The 16,663-nt window shown below is 41.9% G+C and overlaps 2 protein-coding genes across 2 annotated transcripts in view; one reads left to right on the top strand and one right to left on the bottom strand.

Annotated features, from left to right (window-relative positions):
• Positions 1-3,548, top strand: part of drp2 (dystrophin related protein 2) — an 81,673-nt gene extending 78,125 nt beyond the window's left edge. Inside the window, exon 24 of the mRNA XM_080502401.1 lies at positions 49-3,548. Within this exon, the coding sequence (XP_080358527.1) occupies positions 49-68 (20 nt within the window). The 3' untranslated portion in view covers positions 69-3,548. The remainder of the gene's footprint in view (positions 1-48) is intronic.
• A 252-nt stretch (positions 3,549-3,800) lies between these two features.
• LOC308134630 (uncharacterized protein) lies at positions 3,801-16,445 on the bottom strand (the record flags this gene model as incomplete). The annotated part of the gene is made up of 8 exons (XM_080502402.1): positions 3,801-4,507; positions 5,810-5,951; positions 7,197-7,777; positions 12,261-12,402; positions 12,936-13,112; positions 13,714-13,902; positions 14,253-14,432; positions 16,350-16,445. 8 exons carry the CDS (start codon positions 16,443-16,445, stop codon positions 3,801-3,803), a joined length of 2,214 nt encoding a protein of 737 aa, XP_080358528.1.
• Between the last annotated feature and the right edge of the window lie 218 nt (positions 16,446-16,663).

The following is a 16,663-nucleotide window of genomic DNA, read 5'->3' on the forward strand; positions in this document are numbered from 1 at the left end:
AATGAAAGCTCTCTCTGCTTCTCTGTCTATTCTGTCTCCTAATTTCAGGCACCACCTCACACATCTAACCCCAAGTTATCCCGGAGGGGCAGAGAGGAAGCCTGAAAGGATGCTTGATGGCAGAGGGGGAAGCTGCATGCAGCTGGGGTCAGGCCACAATACATCAAGGCCCTGTGACCACTGCAGCAGCTTTAAGACTTTAAAGCTAACCCTCCATTGGAACCCAGTGCACTAAAAGCCTTTTTCATGCAAACTGCTAAAGGCTCACGCTGATGTCCTTTTGGCCGGCCTGTGCCTCACTTCTTCAGTGGCACAGTCTGACTCCATGTTAACGAGCCAAAGGAAACTAACATTAGCAGCAGGTCAGGGAAAGACTAAAGCAAAGGGAAAATGCCCAGCCAAGACACTGTGCTTACCAGTATCTGTGTAGTCGTTTGGAGGTGTCAAGCTTTATCACAGTCCACAGCACAAATTGGACCTTCCACATGAAAAGAACAATTAAAAAAAAAAAAAAAAAAAAATGCAACAATCGGAATAGGAAGGAGGTCCTCTTGTATTGTCAAAATGCCTGTATGTTTAGTGTTTGTGTGTTTATTTTTTCTCCTCACACGTCTTTGTTCCTTTTGAATATATAATGAGGGGTGGGGTGCGAAAGTGACTCGCGTACACTAGATTGGGGCTGGGCTGACTGCATTTCATGTGGGTGCGTGGTGCAGATTCGCCGAGCAGTTGACAGCACCCACAACGAGTTTATTTACTTTGTGAGAATGACACACCATCAGTTAAATCCATGATTTATTTAAGACAGCCAAAGTGCCCGCTAGCACAGCGCGTCTGTATGCACACACTGAGTTCCTCTAATCCTCTCAACCTGCTCGTCGCTCCCATTGCTCGCCTCCCCTAAGTGGGCCCCTTTGCTCCCGTACAGAACCGTTTGCACTCACGTATGCTGCTACACACATAACTTCCCATTCACAATACACCCTCCTACATTATGCACAAATGGCTCCGCTGCATGATCAATAAGATGCGCACTGCTGCATCAATGCAAATACACACTACATCCGCTTTCACCAAAACGGAGATCCATTTCTTCTCTTGTGGGATTCAGACAAGTTCTCAGCTTCGAACTACGTAGTTTGTATTGTGACTGGAATTAGGCTTTGTTGTGGAATTCTCGGCTGATAGATATCAGTATATGGGCCTCCACTTTGGGATTTTAGTGTTATCCCGCTGTGTGTGGAGAAAGAGAACGATGGAACTCCAGGCTGGAGCTGTTTTTCTCTTTACCAGCTTAACACAAGACACTATTTGCAGGGCTGTGCAAGGCACAGCAACATAAAGTATTCCTGCAATGACTCCATCCTCAGCAATCCTTCATTTCCATGCAGATTCAAATGAACAGCAGCTTTGACTTTGTCATTTTCCTCCTGCTAATGCATCCCTAATTGCTTTTGCGTTTACAAAAGGATTCCTGCTTTTCTTTTTTTTTTTTGCTGGTCATGAAGTGTATTCTGCTCTGAATATAGCACAGTCAATTAATGCCTTAAAATCAAACAGAATCCATATAGGATGAGAGTGGGTCTTTCTGGATGCTTGTTTTTCTTGTGTCTTACATTCAGGGAAGGAAGTTGCATCAGGCGCTGGTGTTTGTGTATCGGTGTCTGTCAGTCCCATGGCAGTACTACTGTGGTTGATTGGAAGTGACAGAAGGAATGGAGAAGTGTGGCTCACAGCATGTGAACATCCATAGGTTGAAGCCAGTTGACTAAGGCCTTTTAAAGGGTGAACTTGTGATGCCTGGGTTGCTTGGAGCAACTGGAGATCTAAAAGACAAGAGAGGAAAAAAGTTGAGAAAAATAGATGCATTTAATGCTCGAGGGCTGGTGGGAGAGTTCCTCTTTGATGTGCCTGCTACAGCAAAATCTCCAGAAGCAGGACTGGAGTTTGCCTGAAACAATGAGGCTCTGGCTTTGTGTGTTTCCCAGCAATTGTGCCACCTAATGAAGCCCAAGACACTCGCACACACGACAGCAAGTGGATTCCTCTCACACCTAAAAAGGCACAGTGACCCCACATACATGAGTGTAACGCCCATGTGCTGCATTCATTACGGTAGCCCCCACCCCACCCCACACCCTCCAGGCACGTACCACTCACATTTGACATCTTCCTCCTCAGCACTCGCTGCCTGTTAGTTTTGATACTGTTGCTAGGGAACTGTCCCCAAGGATGCAGATCCACAGGTTTGAGTTGGAAAGGTGATGTGCTCTTCATAATACAAATGCTAATAGCCTTAAGGGAAGCAAAAGGGAGAGAGAGAGTGAGAGAGAGAGAGAGAGCCTTGTTTCCCAAACACAACTCTCCTTTTCTTCACATCTACCGCCGCTGAAGCCTGCCACTGTTCAGCTGCTGACGATAGTCAATATTATATGTTGAATCCGTCTCAGCGTCAGTGCGGCTTTCGCATTTGTTGTGTTAAAGCTCCCGAAAGACGGAACAAAGAGCAGCTGCTCAGCTCGTGGGAGAAAAGAAAAGGAACAAAAAAGCCATGTCAACTAATGTTTATTCATAGGTATTTATCTATTAGTATTTACACATCTCATTAGACTCTGATGATTGCTCATTGCCTATTGTAGCTCCCTTTATTTGTGTTTTGTTTACAGAAAATGATGCAACAGTAATAGCTTGTTGGGGGGTGAAGAAAAAAGAAAAAGAGGCATCATCCACAGGGCAAGATGTCAACATTTGTCATGTTTATTTTAAGACCATAAAGAGGAGGCAGACTGACAATAATATTTAGGTATCACATATTATAGTTGAAATGCCAATTCACACTTTGCGCCCACGTTTCACTCAGCTACTGTTTGACATCACCACCTCTGCAGGAGTATTACACAGAAGGTCTCATCTCTGTGTGAATCTATGATCCTCCGAGGTCTGATCCATATACAAATATCTACACAGCCAGTGGCTCCATACATTTCCCCTCCCCACACAAACACAATGACACACTCTGCCCCCCGTCGTGCAGCTGCAGCTCTGTGATTACTGAGAAAAAAGTCTCTCCCCAGTATAGAGGGTCACACCAGAGAGCACTATTACACTGTTGTTATTGCATGGAGTTGACAAGGATGTGAATAAAACCCTCCATTACTCTCCTGGCTGCATTTGCATTATGCATCTCTACACATCATACGTGTGCTCATCACACGTGACACAGGGCGAAGCATCACCTAACCTCAGACAAGGTGTGGGTAACTTTAACACACATAATCATACACTCATAGTTCACTGTTGAACTGAGCTTTCGTTCTTTTCTTTTGTTTGTTTGTTTATATCACCATTAATATACCTCATTACTCATTGAAAAGTTTCTTGTTTAATTGATTTGATTTTCTGTTACCGTCCAGATCTCACACTACTTGCTGTCTTTTCTCTGGAGTTTTTAATCTGTAAAAAGTTTTCTGAAGAAAGGCTTTTTACTGTAATAACGAGTGGGTTACTGGCTGCTTTCTACTCTTTGTGTACAGAAATAAAACTTTGTATTTGGCAAACTGCAAGCCTGTCTGCTTTTTATGCTCCGTCTCGTTATTGCTTTGAGGACTCAATAATCAAAGTTAACTCTGAAGGGTGCCAAATAAAAGTTGTTTATATAAATTCTTTGTCGCTTCATATTTTTCTGTTTCAAAATCAATATTTCCTGTTTTGAGACTGTTTTTCTGCTCCATCCCTCAGCTGCAGGTCTATTCATCTCTGACCAAAGATCCCCTGTGACCTTTGATTCTTCATGACGATTTCTATTCATTGGTCTGTTCTGATTCAATGCCGCCATTTCCTGTCTTACTGGAGTCTATGTTCTCTTGGCCTGTTCTGTTTGAGTCCGGCGCTGGATTTGATTGGCGTTTGACCTTCTTTTTGCCCTTATCACACACTAATCTATTGCCTGAGTCGGTGGGCCCGGGATTTCTGTCTTTTTCTGTTGCACGATTATCTGGTGCGCCCAGCCCGGCTTCATGAGCCGCGACCCTCTCTATATTTTCATTATCTAACCCCTCTCCACTCATTGTCCCGCACTCTGACACTTCGTTGGGCTGCTCGGCTTTCACGTCTGGATTTTTTTCTGCATCACTTGCTCCCTCCGCCTCAGCAGGGGGGGGTTTCTCTGAGCTCTCCCTCACTTGAATAGCACCCTTTTCAGTTTTCTTATCCGCTTCAGATTTCACTTCTGTGGCTTTCTGAGAAAACTTGACTTTCTTCTTTTTTGCCGCGCTCTTTGTTTTGCTTCCACCAGGCCCCCACTTCTCCTGTGTCGTATCCCAGTAAGTCTTATTCTGGAGAGCATTCTGCGTGCGTACAGCATCACCGAGCTTCTTCAGTTCTTGGCGAACGAAGGCTTTGAAAGTTGGGTCTAATTTCTCTACCAGATTTAAATCTCGCCGGGCTTCATCCTCATTGCACAGTGCCACATGCGCCCGTGCCCTCTGGTACACTGCCTTGAAGTTACCTGCAGAGGTCAAGACAGAGTTAATAAGTACAAATGACAGACCTACTGAAATGTAAAAAAAAAAAAAAAAAGTTTTTTGACAGCGCATGTTTGGCAAACACAGAGCAAGAAAGTAGTGAAACTAAAAACTGAAGGTTTAATAAACTATTAGAGTGGTGATGAAGTAAGTAGACTGAACGCCAGTGGTGAGAGAGGAGACTGACAAAGTAGAAGCCGAAAGCTGGTGAGGAGTAAATGAAGGGAAAAGGAAAGTGTAAGAACAACCATTTCAGATCAGCCGCAACTATAAATAATTCATCATAGCAGAAACAAAAAGAAAACAGTGAATTCATTTTTGACTGTGATGTCCATGGGTGGGTGCCAGGGGAACAAAAGAGAGACACAGCATTGCAGTTGTGAATGTTTGGTTTCTTCTTTCTCTGGTAAACAGACAGATCAAGGGCTGTTGCAGAGTGAATGCAGGCGTTTGCTGAGAGCCAGGCATTTTTCCTGGCATCAGATGTTCACATTTGTATGCTAAGAAATGATGGCATGTGCACAAAAAAAAAAACTAAACCTGCACGTAGTCATCTATTTCTACATCACAAGAAGATTCCTCTGCTTCACCTTGAGCTCTAAATTTCATTGTCACACTGACGGGCCAGAGGGGGCGAAGAGTTAAGAGTTTTGCCCATTTGATGTTTACCCGTGTTTGTTGAGTTGCCTGACTGTTAATTCATTCACAGACCAAATGCAATGTGTAAAAAGAAACCGTTTTTTTTTTAAGTGAAGTGCTGCAGCTTGAGAAATGTTGAAACAACAGTTTGAGTTCTCTCTCTGTAGCGAAGCTCACAGTTCCATCATCTTGGTTTTGTTCACAGTGTGTCACAAAACCACGAAACACAAAGATCGTAGTTCAGCGTGAAAAACCTGCTTGGTGTGGAATCGAGTATGGGTGTGTTTATTATTGAACTAACTTCAATTAAAAAAGTTATTCTTCTAATATAATTTTTTTAAAAAGTGCATTGCCTTTTGCTACAATCTACTGTTTACATTAACTTATATTACCTTAACCAGTCTGCAATTTTCAAACTCCATGCCCTCCTCATGTGCATTAATGTAACTTCAATAGAAAACCATAAAACACATAAAAGGCCTTTAAAGTGTGAGTAAACTTCTACAGCTTGAGAGTAGCGCAGACAAAAACACAGTAATGTAAGAAAACATCACCATGCTTCTATAATCTCATATGAAGATGTGTGGTCATCCTGGTTACTCTGTCCTGGATCCTTGCACAGTTTTGTCTGTTTTCCACACACTGACCTTTATGCTTCTTCAGAAGTTCATTGTTGAGGTCCACTACTCGCTGGTATTCTTTCAGCTCCAGCATACACTGGCTGAGATTGAGAGCCAGGGGAAGACGTACTTTCTCCAGCGACTCCAAGTCATCCTCCCGTATATCCACCTCCTGAGAAAACAACGTGGACAAACTGGATGTGAGGTGGGAAGATGAGGGCAGAGGGAGCAGAGAGTTTGATATATGGCAGAGGAAAGATGAGACCAAAAAAACTCTGAAAGTATGAGAACAAATATAGGGACAGTGAAATGAAGAGTTGGTGGGGATGATGGAGCAGATTGAAATGTGATGACGGTGGGGAGAGGAGTCAGAGGGATGGTGTAAGAAGGAGGAGGAATGAAGATGGAGGAGTGTGTGTGCTGATGAGAAGACAATAATTTGTCATGTGTGGAAGGCGCGAGGGGGGAAGACAGCGAAGTGTGGCGGAGGAGAGAGTTTAAAGAAAGAGAAAAGAAGCACTGGCTTGTGCGGTGACAGTGATATCTCTGTGGATCACTGTTATTTTTAGAGTTCTTCTTCTGCTCCCCACTTTGCCAGCGTACCTACAATGCCACAGCTGCTCTTCAGTAAAAAGGCAGGGATGACACATGATTACAGTTTACAGGCCACACTGAGCTACGATTCTTTTCTGAGCCAACTTTCTGGCATTCCTGACTATTCATCACTGGTGGCTGTGATAGTGATGAATATCAATCATGAAGACCATCTGGACAATATCTCTTTAAAAAAACAACTTTTATAGTGGATGTTATTTTCTAAAAAACAAAAACAAAAACAAAAAAACAATTATTTACTTGACAAAACCTTTATGTGACTCCTGTTCACACTGTATCCAGGTGTACAGAAAACTAGACGCCAGGCTTTTAGAGCCAACAATGGAAAAACCCCAAGGTACAAACTCATCAGGTTGCCAGTCCATCACAGATATGGTAACCAAATCTATGAGACAAAACAGACCAAAGTGAAACAAAACCCATAAAATACTTTGATATCATCTCTAGCCACGGCTTGTACCCATTTGTTGATTCCATCTTATTTTTCTCTGTCTTTTCTGTATTTTTGCCGACACTATGTGCATTTGCCCAGTGTCATGTTATTGACACTTAACTATCAGGGTAAAGGAGGCAGGTGGGAACTGGGTGGTGCTGGCTGGTGTTGCTAAAACAGGGACACAAATAAACACGAAGCAATGCACCTTTGACCCTTGGGAAGTCACAAACTACAGAGCAGGGGTTTTGGAGAGTGAGTGGACGTCGTGGGGGATCATGCAAACTCCACATGGGGGAGCTTCTCCAAGGGGATTACACCACACTGCTAATCACTGCTACACTGTGCCACCACATTTTATTATACCTTATTTGGCAGGAAGTCCACATAATCAATGGCCTCCTTGAACTTCTCAGAAGCTTCCATGAAGCGTTTCTCTTGAATGAGAAAGTTTCCTTCTTTCTGCAGCAGCATGACCAGGCGTAACATCAGCTGCCAGTTCTTCCCCTCGTATTTATCCGTGGCGTCCGGGGCGTTTGCAGACGGGTCGGCCTCCTCTCTGACACCTGCTTCCTCAGTCGGCGGATTATTTTCATTGTTAGAGTCTGGAGACTCATGCAGATCGTCTTGCGCTCCGTCGCCGGTCGCCGCGGCCACATTCGCATCGCCCGCTTGATGTTGCTTATCAACCAACTTTTCCTCTCTCTCCCCATCTTCACACTCACTTTCATTGGTGTTCTCCTGTTTCTCCAGCATGTTCCAGTATTGCTCCTTCTCCTCCCAGTACTTCTCCTTCATGTGCTCTGACAGGGTGTTCAGCTCTCGGCGGATGAGGGCGGCCAGGGTGGCGTCCAGCTGGGCCACCATGTTGTAGTCCCTCCGGGCCTCCTTCTCATTCCACACAGCAGCATGAGCCTTGGCTCTCTTGTAGTAGCCCTTCACACAGTCTGAGTAACATGAGGGGAAAAACACACGTCAAATATAAATACAGTCAATCACGTTTGACCCAAAAATTCAATAATAATTCGGTTGTGTCTGCTGTGGGACTAATTTGTCTTTTTGGATGAGGAGCCGTAAAGTACTATTGTTATGTTAATTTACCACCAGCACTGAGTTTGCAAATAATCTACACCTTTATTCCACACTAATTCTCGATGGATTGAAGTTTGACATTTTGTAATTTAAGCACGTATTATCTGTGAGACATGGAGTTAGCGCCAATTCACTCATACTGTATGTACTTGACATGTTAAAAAATAGACTTAAAGTCAATAACGACTCCTGCAGTGCATTTCTAAACCAACAGCTGTGATGTCTGGCCAATGAAGGTATGTTTGGTCTGATTAAAAATAAATTGGTGTAGCTGAATTAATTAGTTTCATCCAATTGTAGAAATGGGCATGTGTGGCAAAACAAAATGTAATAATGAGCGATTCCGTTTGAAAAGCAGGCTTGGATCTGCTTCTGATAAAATCCTGATGCAGTTCATTTCAGTCTAATTGAAGTCAATTTGGCGTTAAAACACAGACCTTTCAGAAACAGTGTTAATGCTGTTGCTGTAGTTACACACGATTAGGATCTTGGTGAGTTATTAGCTGTAAAAGAAAAAGCAAAACCCAGAATCCAATATGGGTCCAGAAATGTGGTGCATGTCCAACATGCACCGCATTGCATTGTACATGATCATGAAAGTTTTGTCATTGAATGTATGTCATATAAATCAGGACTTCAGCTTACACTGGACATTCACATACAGTGAATTGATGACCGTCCAGATTACAGTCAGCTGTGACAGAAACATCCATCTAAATTAAATGAATTTCACTCATATAACAGAGTTTGCTAGTCATTCACCCATTCACAGGTGTGAGAGCAGCCATTCAAGGGACCCAACCTCCATTAGAAACCATTTGAACTTCAGTGTCTTGCTCGAGAGCACTTCAAGATATGAACGGATTGTAACGGGGGATCAAACCTGTAACCTTGTGATGAGAACTTTACCAACAGCAGAAAAAGAAATGCAGGAGAAATGAGAAATTGAAATAACTGGCAACTATTGCCCAGCATGTCTTTATTACTTGTAACTTTTGGGACTAAATTGTGGCAAATAAGCTGTAAATAAACTGTATTATTAATGAAACCTATTTTTTTTGTATGTTTTTCGAAGTCAAGGTATTATAATAAATGCAATTCCTATATTTTGCATATTAAAGTGCTCAACACGCCGATGTTTAAAAATTAAGATGAAGAAATCCCTCTTAGAATTGTGAATCAGGAACAATGGTTTGTTTTTACACTTTTTACACGAAGTAATTTAACAAACTACAAAATACAGGGCAGCACTTATTGAGGTTGAATGTGTTTCCTCTGGACAGAGCCGGGCTGGTTCCTGTTTTTGTGCTAAACTAAATTGACATGCTGCTGGCTGTAGCCTCACCATTAACAAACAGACATGTTACACTCCAGAAATAGAAGAACTGGTTTCCCCCAAAATCGCACACAACCCGAGAAGCCTCGGTCTGTGTTTGTTTTGCACTGTGATGGTGCAGTTTTCTCTTCTCTTCCTCTGTATTCAAATTTCTTTCTGTTCTAAATCTTCATTTGGCCACAAGTTAACAGATTTCAGTGTTGCCTCGGGCAAAAGTTCAGACACTGCAGTGAGAATTCTTCTACGTTGAAGGGATTAAAGCTGCAAAGTGGCTGATTTCAAATGATTCAGACAACGCAACAATGATGACAGCAGGAACAACTAAAGGGGGAAAGATGCAAGTTCGGTGGCTAAGAAAAGAAAATGGTATCAATCTTCTCATCTGTCTTCACAAGTAAATCAATAAGTGCATCTCGCCAGAATGGCTAATGTGTGCACACACATACAAGCGTTCAGAAAATGTGGAGGAAAAACAAAACAACCCCCGCTTGAAAAGTGCTGAGAGATTTTAAAACCAAAGACACTTCAAAAATAGAGGTGAAGGAGAGGGTCAGTCGTGTCACTGAAAGATGGATCATCCTTTAAAGGCTCAGTTTTGTGACATCCCTTCATAATGGACCAGTGGAGCCGAGAAACCCCTGCCCACTCTTTCTACATCTCACTGTCAAGCTCACTCACAAACCTTCCCTCTTCAATAACACACACACACACACACACACACACACACACACACACACACACACACACACACACACACACACACACACACACACACACACACACACACACACACACACACACACACGCACACACACACGGAAGAGTTTCCATCACTTCAAAAGCCATTAGACATTACATTTATTTCCATCCAGCTGGAGTCATTATTGTCCTCTTCACTCTGAAGGTAATGCTAACACTCGTCCCCATATTTTACAATATTTGTTTTTCATCCCACTGCAGCGGTGTGAGTACCTGCGCCGTGACAGTGTACACCCATGTGACACATCACAACATCACTACAAACACACAATTGGGCAGCTGGATGGTAAAACAGAAAAATCCAGGTTGAGGAATAAAGTGTAACATAAAGATAGCCTCTGTGGATCCTGCTTTTGGATGGGGGCATAATTCATGAGGCTGTGAAGAGGAGACTGTGCCAACATGTGAGGCTCCTCTAGGATATGAGTAGCCATGGGTATGACAGTACAATTCCCAAGGCTGCTCCGGCTGTAAAACCCTCAAGAACGTCAACCTCAGCCCTCCTACACACTCTTACCGAAGACACGGCTGCAGCATGCAGCAGCCACTGCAGTAAACCCAACGTAGGCATCAGGCCATGACCTGTCATTTTTTTCTTTTTTTTTTTTTTTTTTACTACATCTTGAATTTACTGTTGCAGTTCAGATCCAGAGGTAGAAAGAAATGTGTGCGATCTTATTAATCTACAGCATTTACAACATTTAATAATAACTTTAAAAAAAACCAGAAGAAGTTCAGTTTGACACATTTGGAATTCCACCTGTTTTTTTTCTTAAAAAAATGCTACCTTGGAAAATTGTTACTCCCCCGTCATGTCACACATAACAATATTTAACAACCAGGAGATGTTATCCTTCACCAGGGTGAGGGATAACGCCTCGCATTTGACACAGCTGTTTCCTCTGCCGTGCAGTGATTTATCAAAGCTAAGTTAACTGCCTCCCGCTTCCCCTTTACAGCGAAGGGGCATGAGACATGACCGGCATGTAACGCCAGCAAAGAAATTAAATGAAGCGTTGAGCATATTTGACAAAATGTCCGTAAGTGAATCCACCGATCTTCTTCAATGTATCTTTAAAGAAATTTGAAGTTCATGGAGCTGAAGTCTCCGTTCCATCACAGGTCAAACACACAGAGGCAGACACACTCTCATTCCCACCGACAAAGAAAATGTAGTTGCCAATTAACCTCAAGTGTATTTTAGACTTTGAGAGAGACCGAATGCACATGCAAAGATAACATGCAAACTTAACACAGACTTGAGGTGCTGCGAGGTGAAACCACTAAGCACCATTCATCATGCAGCCTGCGAGTGAATAACGATAATTGACAGTCAACCCTGCAGTCTTGATTTAATTATGATTCATTTTGGAGGATATCGCGGCGGCGTCTGTTCTGAATCTTTCAGCAGCAGCTTGAACTGGAAAAAACGTCTGAAACAATGGCAAGTGGAACTTTTTACCACATAAGAGGTGCAACTATGAGTATTTAGTATTTACAATGTTAATACAATCATGGAGTGAGTCGAACTGGCATTAAATGTCACAGTAGTAGAAATGTGTGAAAATCCACATTAATTGATATCAAGCATCAATTTTACACAGAAAAGGTTCCGTTATTTTATTCCCCAAAAAAAGAAGCTGCATTAGCAGTACTGCACTAAGCTTTTACAAGAAGAGGGTGAACATAAATAAAGAACTCGTGGACAAAAGTAATGCAGTGAAGAAGCATTAGACTAAAGACAATCTAACCCTGTTGTTGTAAATGTAATGCAAACACGGCCTGAAGTCAAAAAGGCAGGAAACATTTCTGTTAAAACATTTACAGCTGTTTAAAAAATTTAAAATAATATGGTTTAAAAGATCTTCATATATTTTAAATAGTAATGGCACTCTTACATAAATTGCACGAGCACAACTAACACTGACGAGAAGATTTTTTTCTTTTCTTTTCTAAATTGCGAGGACTGTGCATGTCTGGTACACTTGGTGGTTCACATCTTTGTTGGATAAGTGAGTGACAAACTCTCTTGCTTTATTGAAGTACCATTGTTTGCCGGTAGCGCCAGCAGCTCCAAGGTTAATTTATGTAAATGTACAAAACTAAGTGACACTACAACAAAACACTGACATGTTAATTCTAGTAGGAAATAGCAGGTTGTGCAATCATTTAGCAGTTATAATAAAGAAATGAAGAAAAAAAACAACCCTTGCAGGTCTATTTAACCCAACATTTTCCTGTACCTTTATGTTTCTCCAGCAGTTCAGTGGTGTGCTCTATTACTTCGTAGTACTCCTCCAGCTCCAACATACACTGGCAGTAGTTCAACTCCAGGGGGACGATCATACGACCCAAGTTAATGTAGTCGACGTCTCCCGGCATCTCCTACACACATATATGAGGAGAAACAGGAACAAAGACGTGTTCATTGTGTGGCTATGTTGCTTGGCAGCTCCTACACATATTTGAATATTTTATATCTGCCGAGTAGGCTTAAATATTTTCACACAAATTTAGACATGACATGGCTTTAGGACACTGAAGACTCCAAAGGCGTCCTCTTCGGCCGAGACAAGTCGACTGGCACGGAGTCCAACTTTGTGCAAGCTTCCAACATTAAACTTGTGAACAAGTCGAAAGCTACCAAAAGTTAATCTCAAGTATTATGACTCCTACATATTCTATTAATAAAACCCTTTTCCTTCAGCCTTATACAATGCTCTCGTCTTAGACAGCCTGCAATGAGGGACATAGTGAAGTAGAGCAAGACAGGAAAACAAGAGAGCCTCCCTGTGGAATAGAACGAGATGAATGTCCCAAAAACCTAATATCCTCAGAAAACCTCGCAGTTCACAAGCCTTCGCTGCACATCATCTCCCTCCCTTCACCTCCTCTTCTCTCCCCCATCCTTCACTCACTTTGGACTGGACGGTTTTCAGCAGCAGAACGGCTTCCTTGTACTTGCTGGCAGCCTCTCTGAATCGTCTCTGCTTGACCAGACCATTACCCTGCATGTGGAGCGTTGGCACCGTCTGCAGCTTCTCATCCTTTTCCATCATCCAGGACTCTCTGTGGTAGGACATGGGGTCTCCCACCTGGAAGCAGCGGGGGGCAGGAGGCAAACACAACAAAACTTTGAGTGGAGGCGGACATTAAACAGGTGGATTGCAGCTGTGAATACACTTTATACTGTGTGCACATGTTACCTGGGACAATGAAATACTTTCTGCTGGTAGCGTGTCTGCTTTCGTTGGGAAAGATTACATTCATGCGTTGAAAATACATTCTTGTTACTTTAGCGTAAGAATTATTTTCCAGCACTGAAGATATGTCACTTTGTGTATTAAAAAAAAAAACATCAACCATGCAACTGGAGAGATTTCATTTACTTTGACTGCTGTGGGACCCCCCTAGTGAGTGTCTGGCTTCTTCTGGAAAATGCATTATTTCAAAGCTGCATTTGTTTAGCCAGAGAGAGGCTGGAGATTTGTCAGTGCTGTCAAATAGCATGTTTCAATTCTAAGAAAGGATTAGATTAATAGGTAAATGTGTCTTTTTTTCCCCTTGTCAGGCGGTGTGTCGATATACAAAGAATATGAGAGAAGCCGTTTACTGAAACAAATAAGAGCACAGCTGATAACAATGTCACCTTCGGTTATCTGGGGTGACATGTGGCATTTTGCCTCTGGCGCTTACCTGTAAGAGCTCCATGATGAATATGAGTGGCTGAGGGGTTCGCATGAGCTCGTCGAGCTCTGGGAAACCAGTGGAGTGGTAGTGGAACATGTTTCCCATCCCACACATGTGTCTCTGGCCCTCCAGAGGGTCTTTCCCTTGAGCAATCAGCCTCATTCCTTTGGACACGATGGGGTACAAGCCCGTGTGCTGCAAAAGTAACACACCAACACTTACATCAGATCTAAAATAAGACACACAAGCACTAATCATGCTAACCCCACAGGTGCTGCCAGCCCGTGCCAATCAGTCCCTACAAGGAAAAGACATGAAGTCGCCCAATTTTACTTGCAAATGGGATTTTTCTCCAGAAGGGAAAACGCTAACATTTGCACAAAAGATTGCCGTGTTTGTGTTTACAATGCAGAACATGTAGGAGGCTGCGCAGGGGTTGATTCATGTGCATCATAATGAGGAATAAAAGCCTCCCTTTCCTGCTCATAAAGACATTTGCTCTGGGGTCTGATGATGATGTGCGTTCATTCTGCCATGCAACGTACCACAGCGTCACACCAGAACTCAGACACCTCCCCGATCCTCATGGATGTCAGGAGGGTCTCCCAGACTTCCATCTTGAACATCTTTCCCACGAAAATCTCAGCCGGTCTGCCGGCCAGGCGGCTGTCATCGATGACTGTCCGCTCAAAGTTGTCCAACAGCGTCTGAAAATGGAAAACCAGCTGGAGGGCAAAGAGAGTGCACGTTAATGAAGGACGCCGCCATCAGTGGCCAGTTCGCTACAGTGACTGCTAATCGCATTATTCAGATAATTAAATACTTAAATACTCAAACAATTAAATAAATGAACTTTAAATGTAATAATAATAATAATAATAATAATATAATTATTATTATTATTATTATTATTATTATTATTATTATTATTATTATTATTATTATTATTATATTAGAAGAAGTCTAAGAATAAGAAGATAATAAATAAATAAATAAATAAATAAATAGATAGATAGATAGATAGATAGATAGATAGATAGATAGATAGATAGATAGATAGATAGATAGATAGATAGATAGATAGATAAACAAACAAACAAACAAACAAACAAACAAATAAATAAATAAATAAATAAATAACATTGTTAAGACACAAACTTGAAGCAGAACAACCCAGATATTATAAAAGTAGAGAGATATGGTTAAAATAGTTCATTGAATCCAATCCTTAATAAATAATTCCTTCCCTTACAAGCGCTACAAACTATATTCATTGCATTATAATAGGAATGGGTTATTGTTTTCAAAATAAAGAATAAAATAAGACACAGTTTAGCAGCTTGGAGTTTGCGACACAAACAAACCACCCAAAATAGATTGCATATAAAAGATGTGTATGTTTGTGTAGATTTATATATACTTTAATAGAAGGCTTTTGCTCTGTGCCATTGTTTTTAGAAATGATGCACATATACTTTCAAAGCTCAGGAAATATCCCGACATTTGGATGTCTGAGATTTATTGATAACAGACCTGGAAAAACCTTATTGTCAATTGCCACAAGATGTTTTGGAGGAATACTGACGATCTGAAACAAAAACGTCATGGTTTTTCTCACTTTTCATACGAACAAAGTTACATAAGCCACATTTTCTGTGTCTGACATATTGCAGGTAAAACTTTAATAAACCAAATTTAACTCAGAGAAACTGTAGGAATCCTCCCCCCCCCCCCTCTTGAGAATCCTTTTCATGATTTGCTTTGTGAAGATTTCTTCTTTTCCTACTTTTATCTCGCTGTCATTATTCTAATCTTGGGTTTTTATTATTTACAATAAAGACTGTTGAGATGAATGCTGTCACGATAAACTTCAGACACTTCTTTTGTGAGACAGACATGCCAGTTTTCATTATGTGTTCAATCTGTTTGACTGCATGTGAGATGCTTATGAAAGCTTTACCATAACCCTGAATGTAAATTGATCTTATATCCATGTAATCTTCTATTTATAGCAGATTTTGGGAAGTGGGTTTGACAACTGTGTGAGCAACTGGGAATCATTTCTCTGGGGAAACAACACACACACACACACACACACACACACACACACACACACACACACACACACACACACACACACACACACACACACACACACACACACACACACACACACACACACACACAGAGTGATACAGACACAAAGGTAAATGGAAATCCATGCTGGCATTGTCATGGAAAATATTTGGCACCCTGTCCAGGCCCGGTGCCATATGGCTGAGTGTTACTAGGCAGGGAAAGAAGTTGGAGACCAGCAGATCGGTTCACGAACAGAAACAAAGACGGCGTGCCAAAAAAACATGTTGCAATTTGGTTGACCAAATGTTTGTTCTGTGTGCATGAGCCAGGAACAGAACACATTTCCACAGTTCATGAATAATTCAGCAGGTTCTAATTGAAGTGTTTAACGCAAAACGTGGCTAAAAATAAACCAGAAAACAGACGTTTTTTTGTTTTGTTTTAATCTCTCTCTGAAATAATAATTACATCATAAGTACTTATACAAGGTATGATTATTTCAATTATCCAGTGTTTGAATGTGGGACCCTTCAGGTCATCAGATTATCTGTGATGTAGGATACCTTAGTCCCAGGTGGAAAGTGAGGCATTGGTCCTGTGCCTCCAGCCAGGATTGACTTCTTGACTCCTGCATGGTTTAGAAGATACGTCTCCTCCATCGTCACCCTGATAAAAAAGCACAGTGTTTTCTGAGATATCTTTGTCTCTGTAATAGTGTGTTCTTCTGGCTTACTAATAAACCCAGTGAAGGGAGAGTGCTGGCCAGTTCGCTGCTCTCTTGACAGATGGCAGGATTAGACAGGGTTTGGAGATGGCCACTTTAATCTCAGGAGCTAATCCCTCGCTTACCCCTACGATTGGTGGGGCAATCCATGCT

Source organism: Blennius ocellaris, assembly GCF_963422515.1.
Source record: "Blennius ocellaris genome assembly, chromosome: 9".
Classification (NCBI taxonomy): domain Eukaryota; kingdom Metazoa; phylum Chordata; class Actinopteri; order Blenniiformes; family Blenniidae; genus Blennius; species Blennius ocellaris.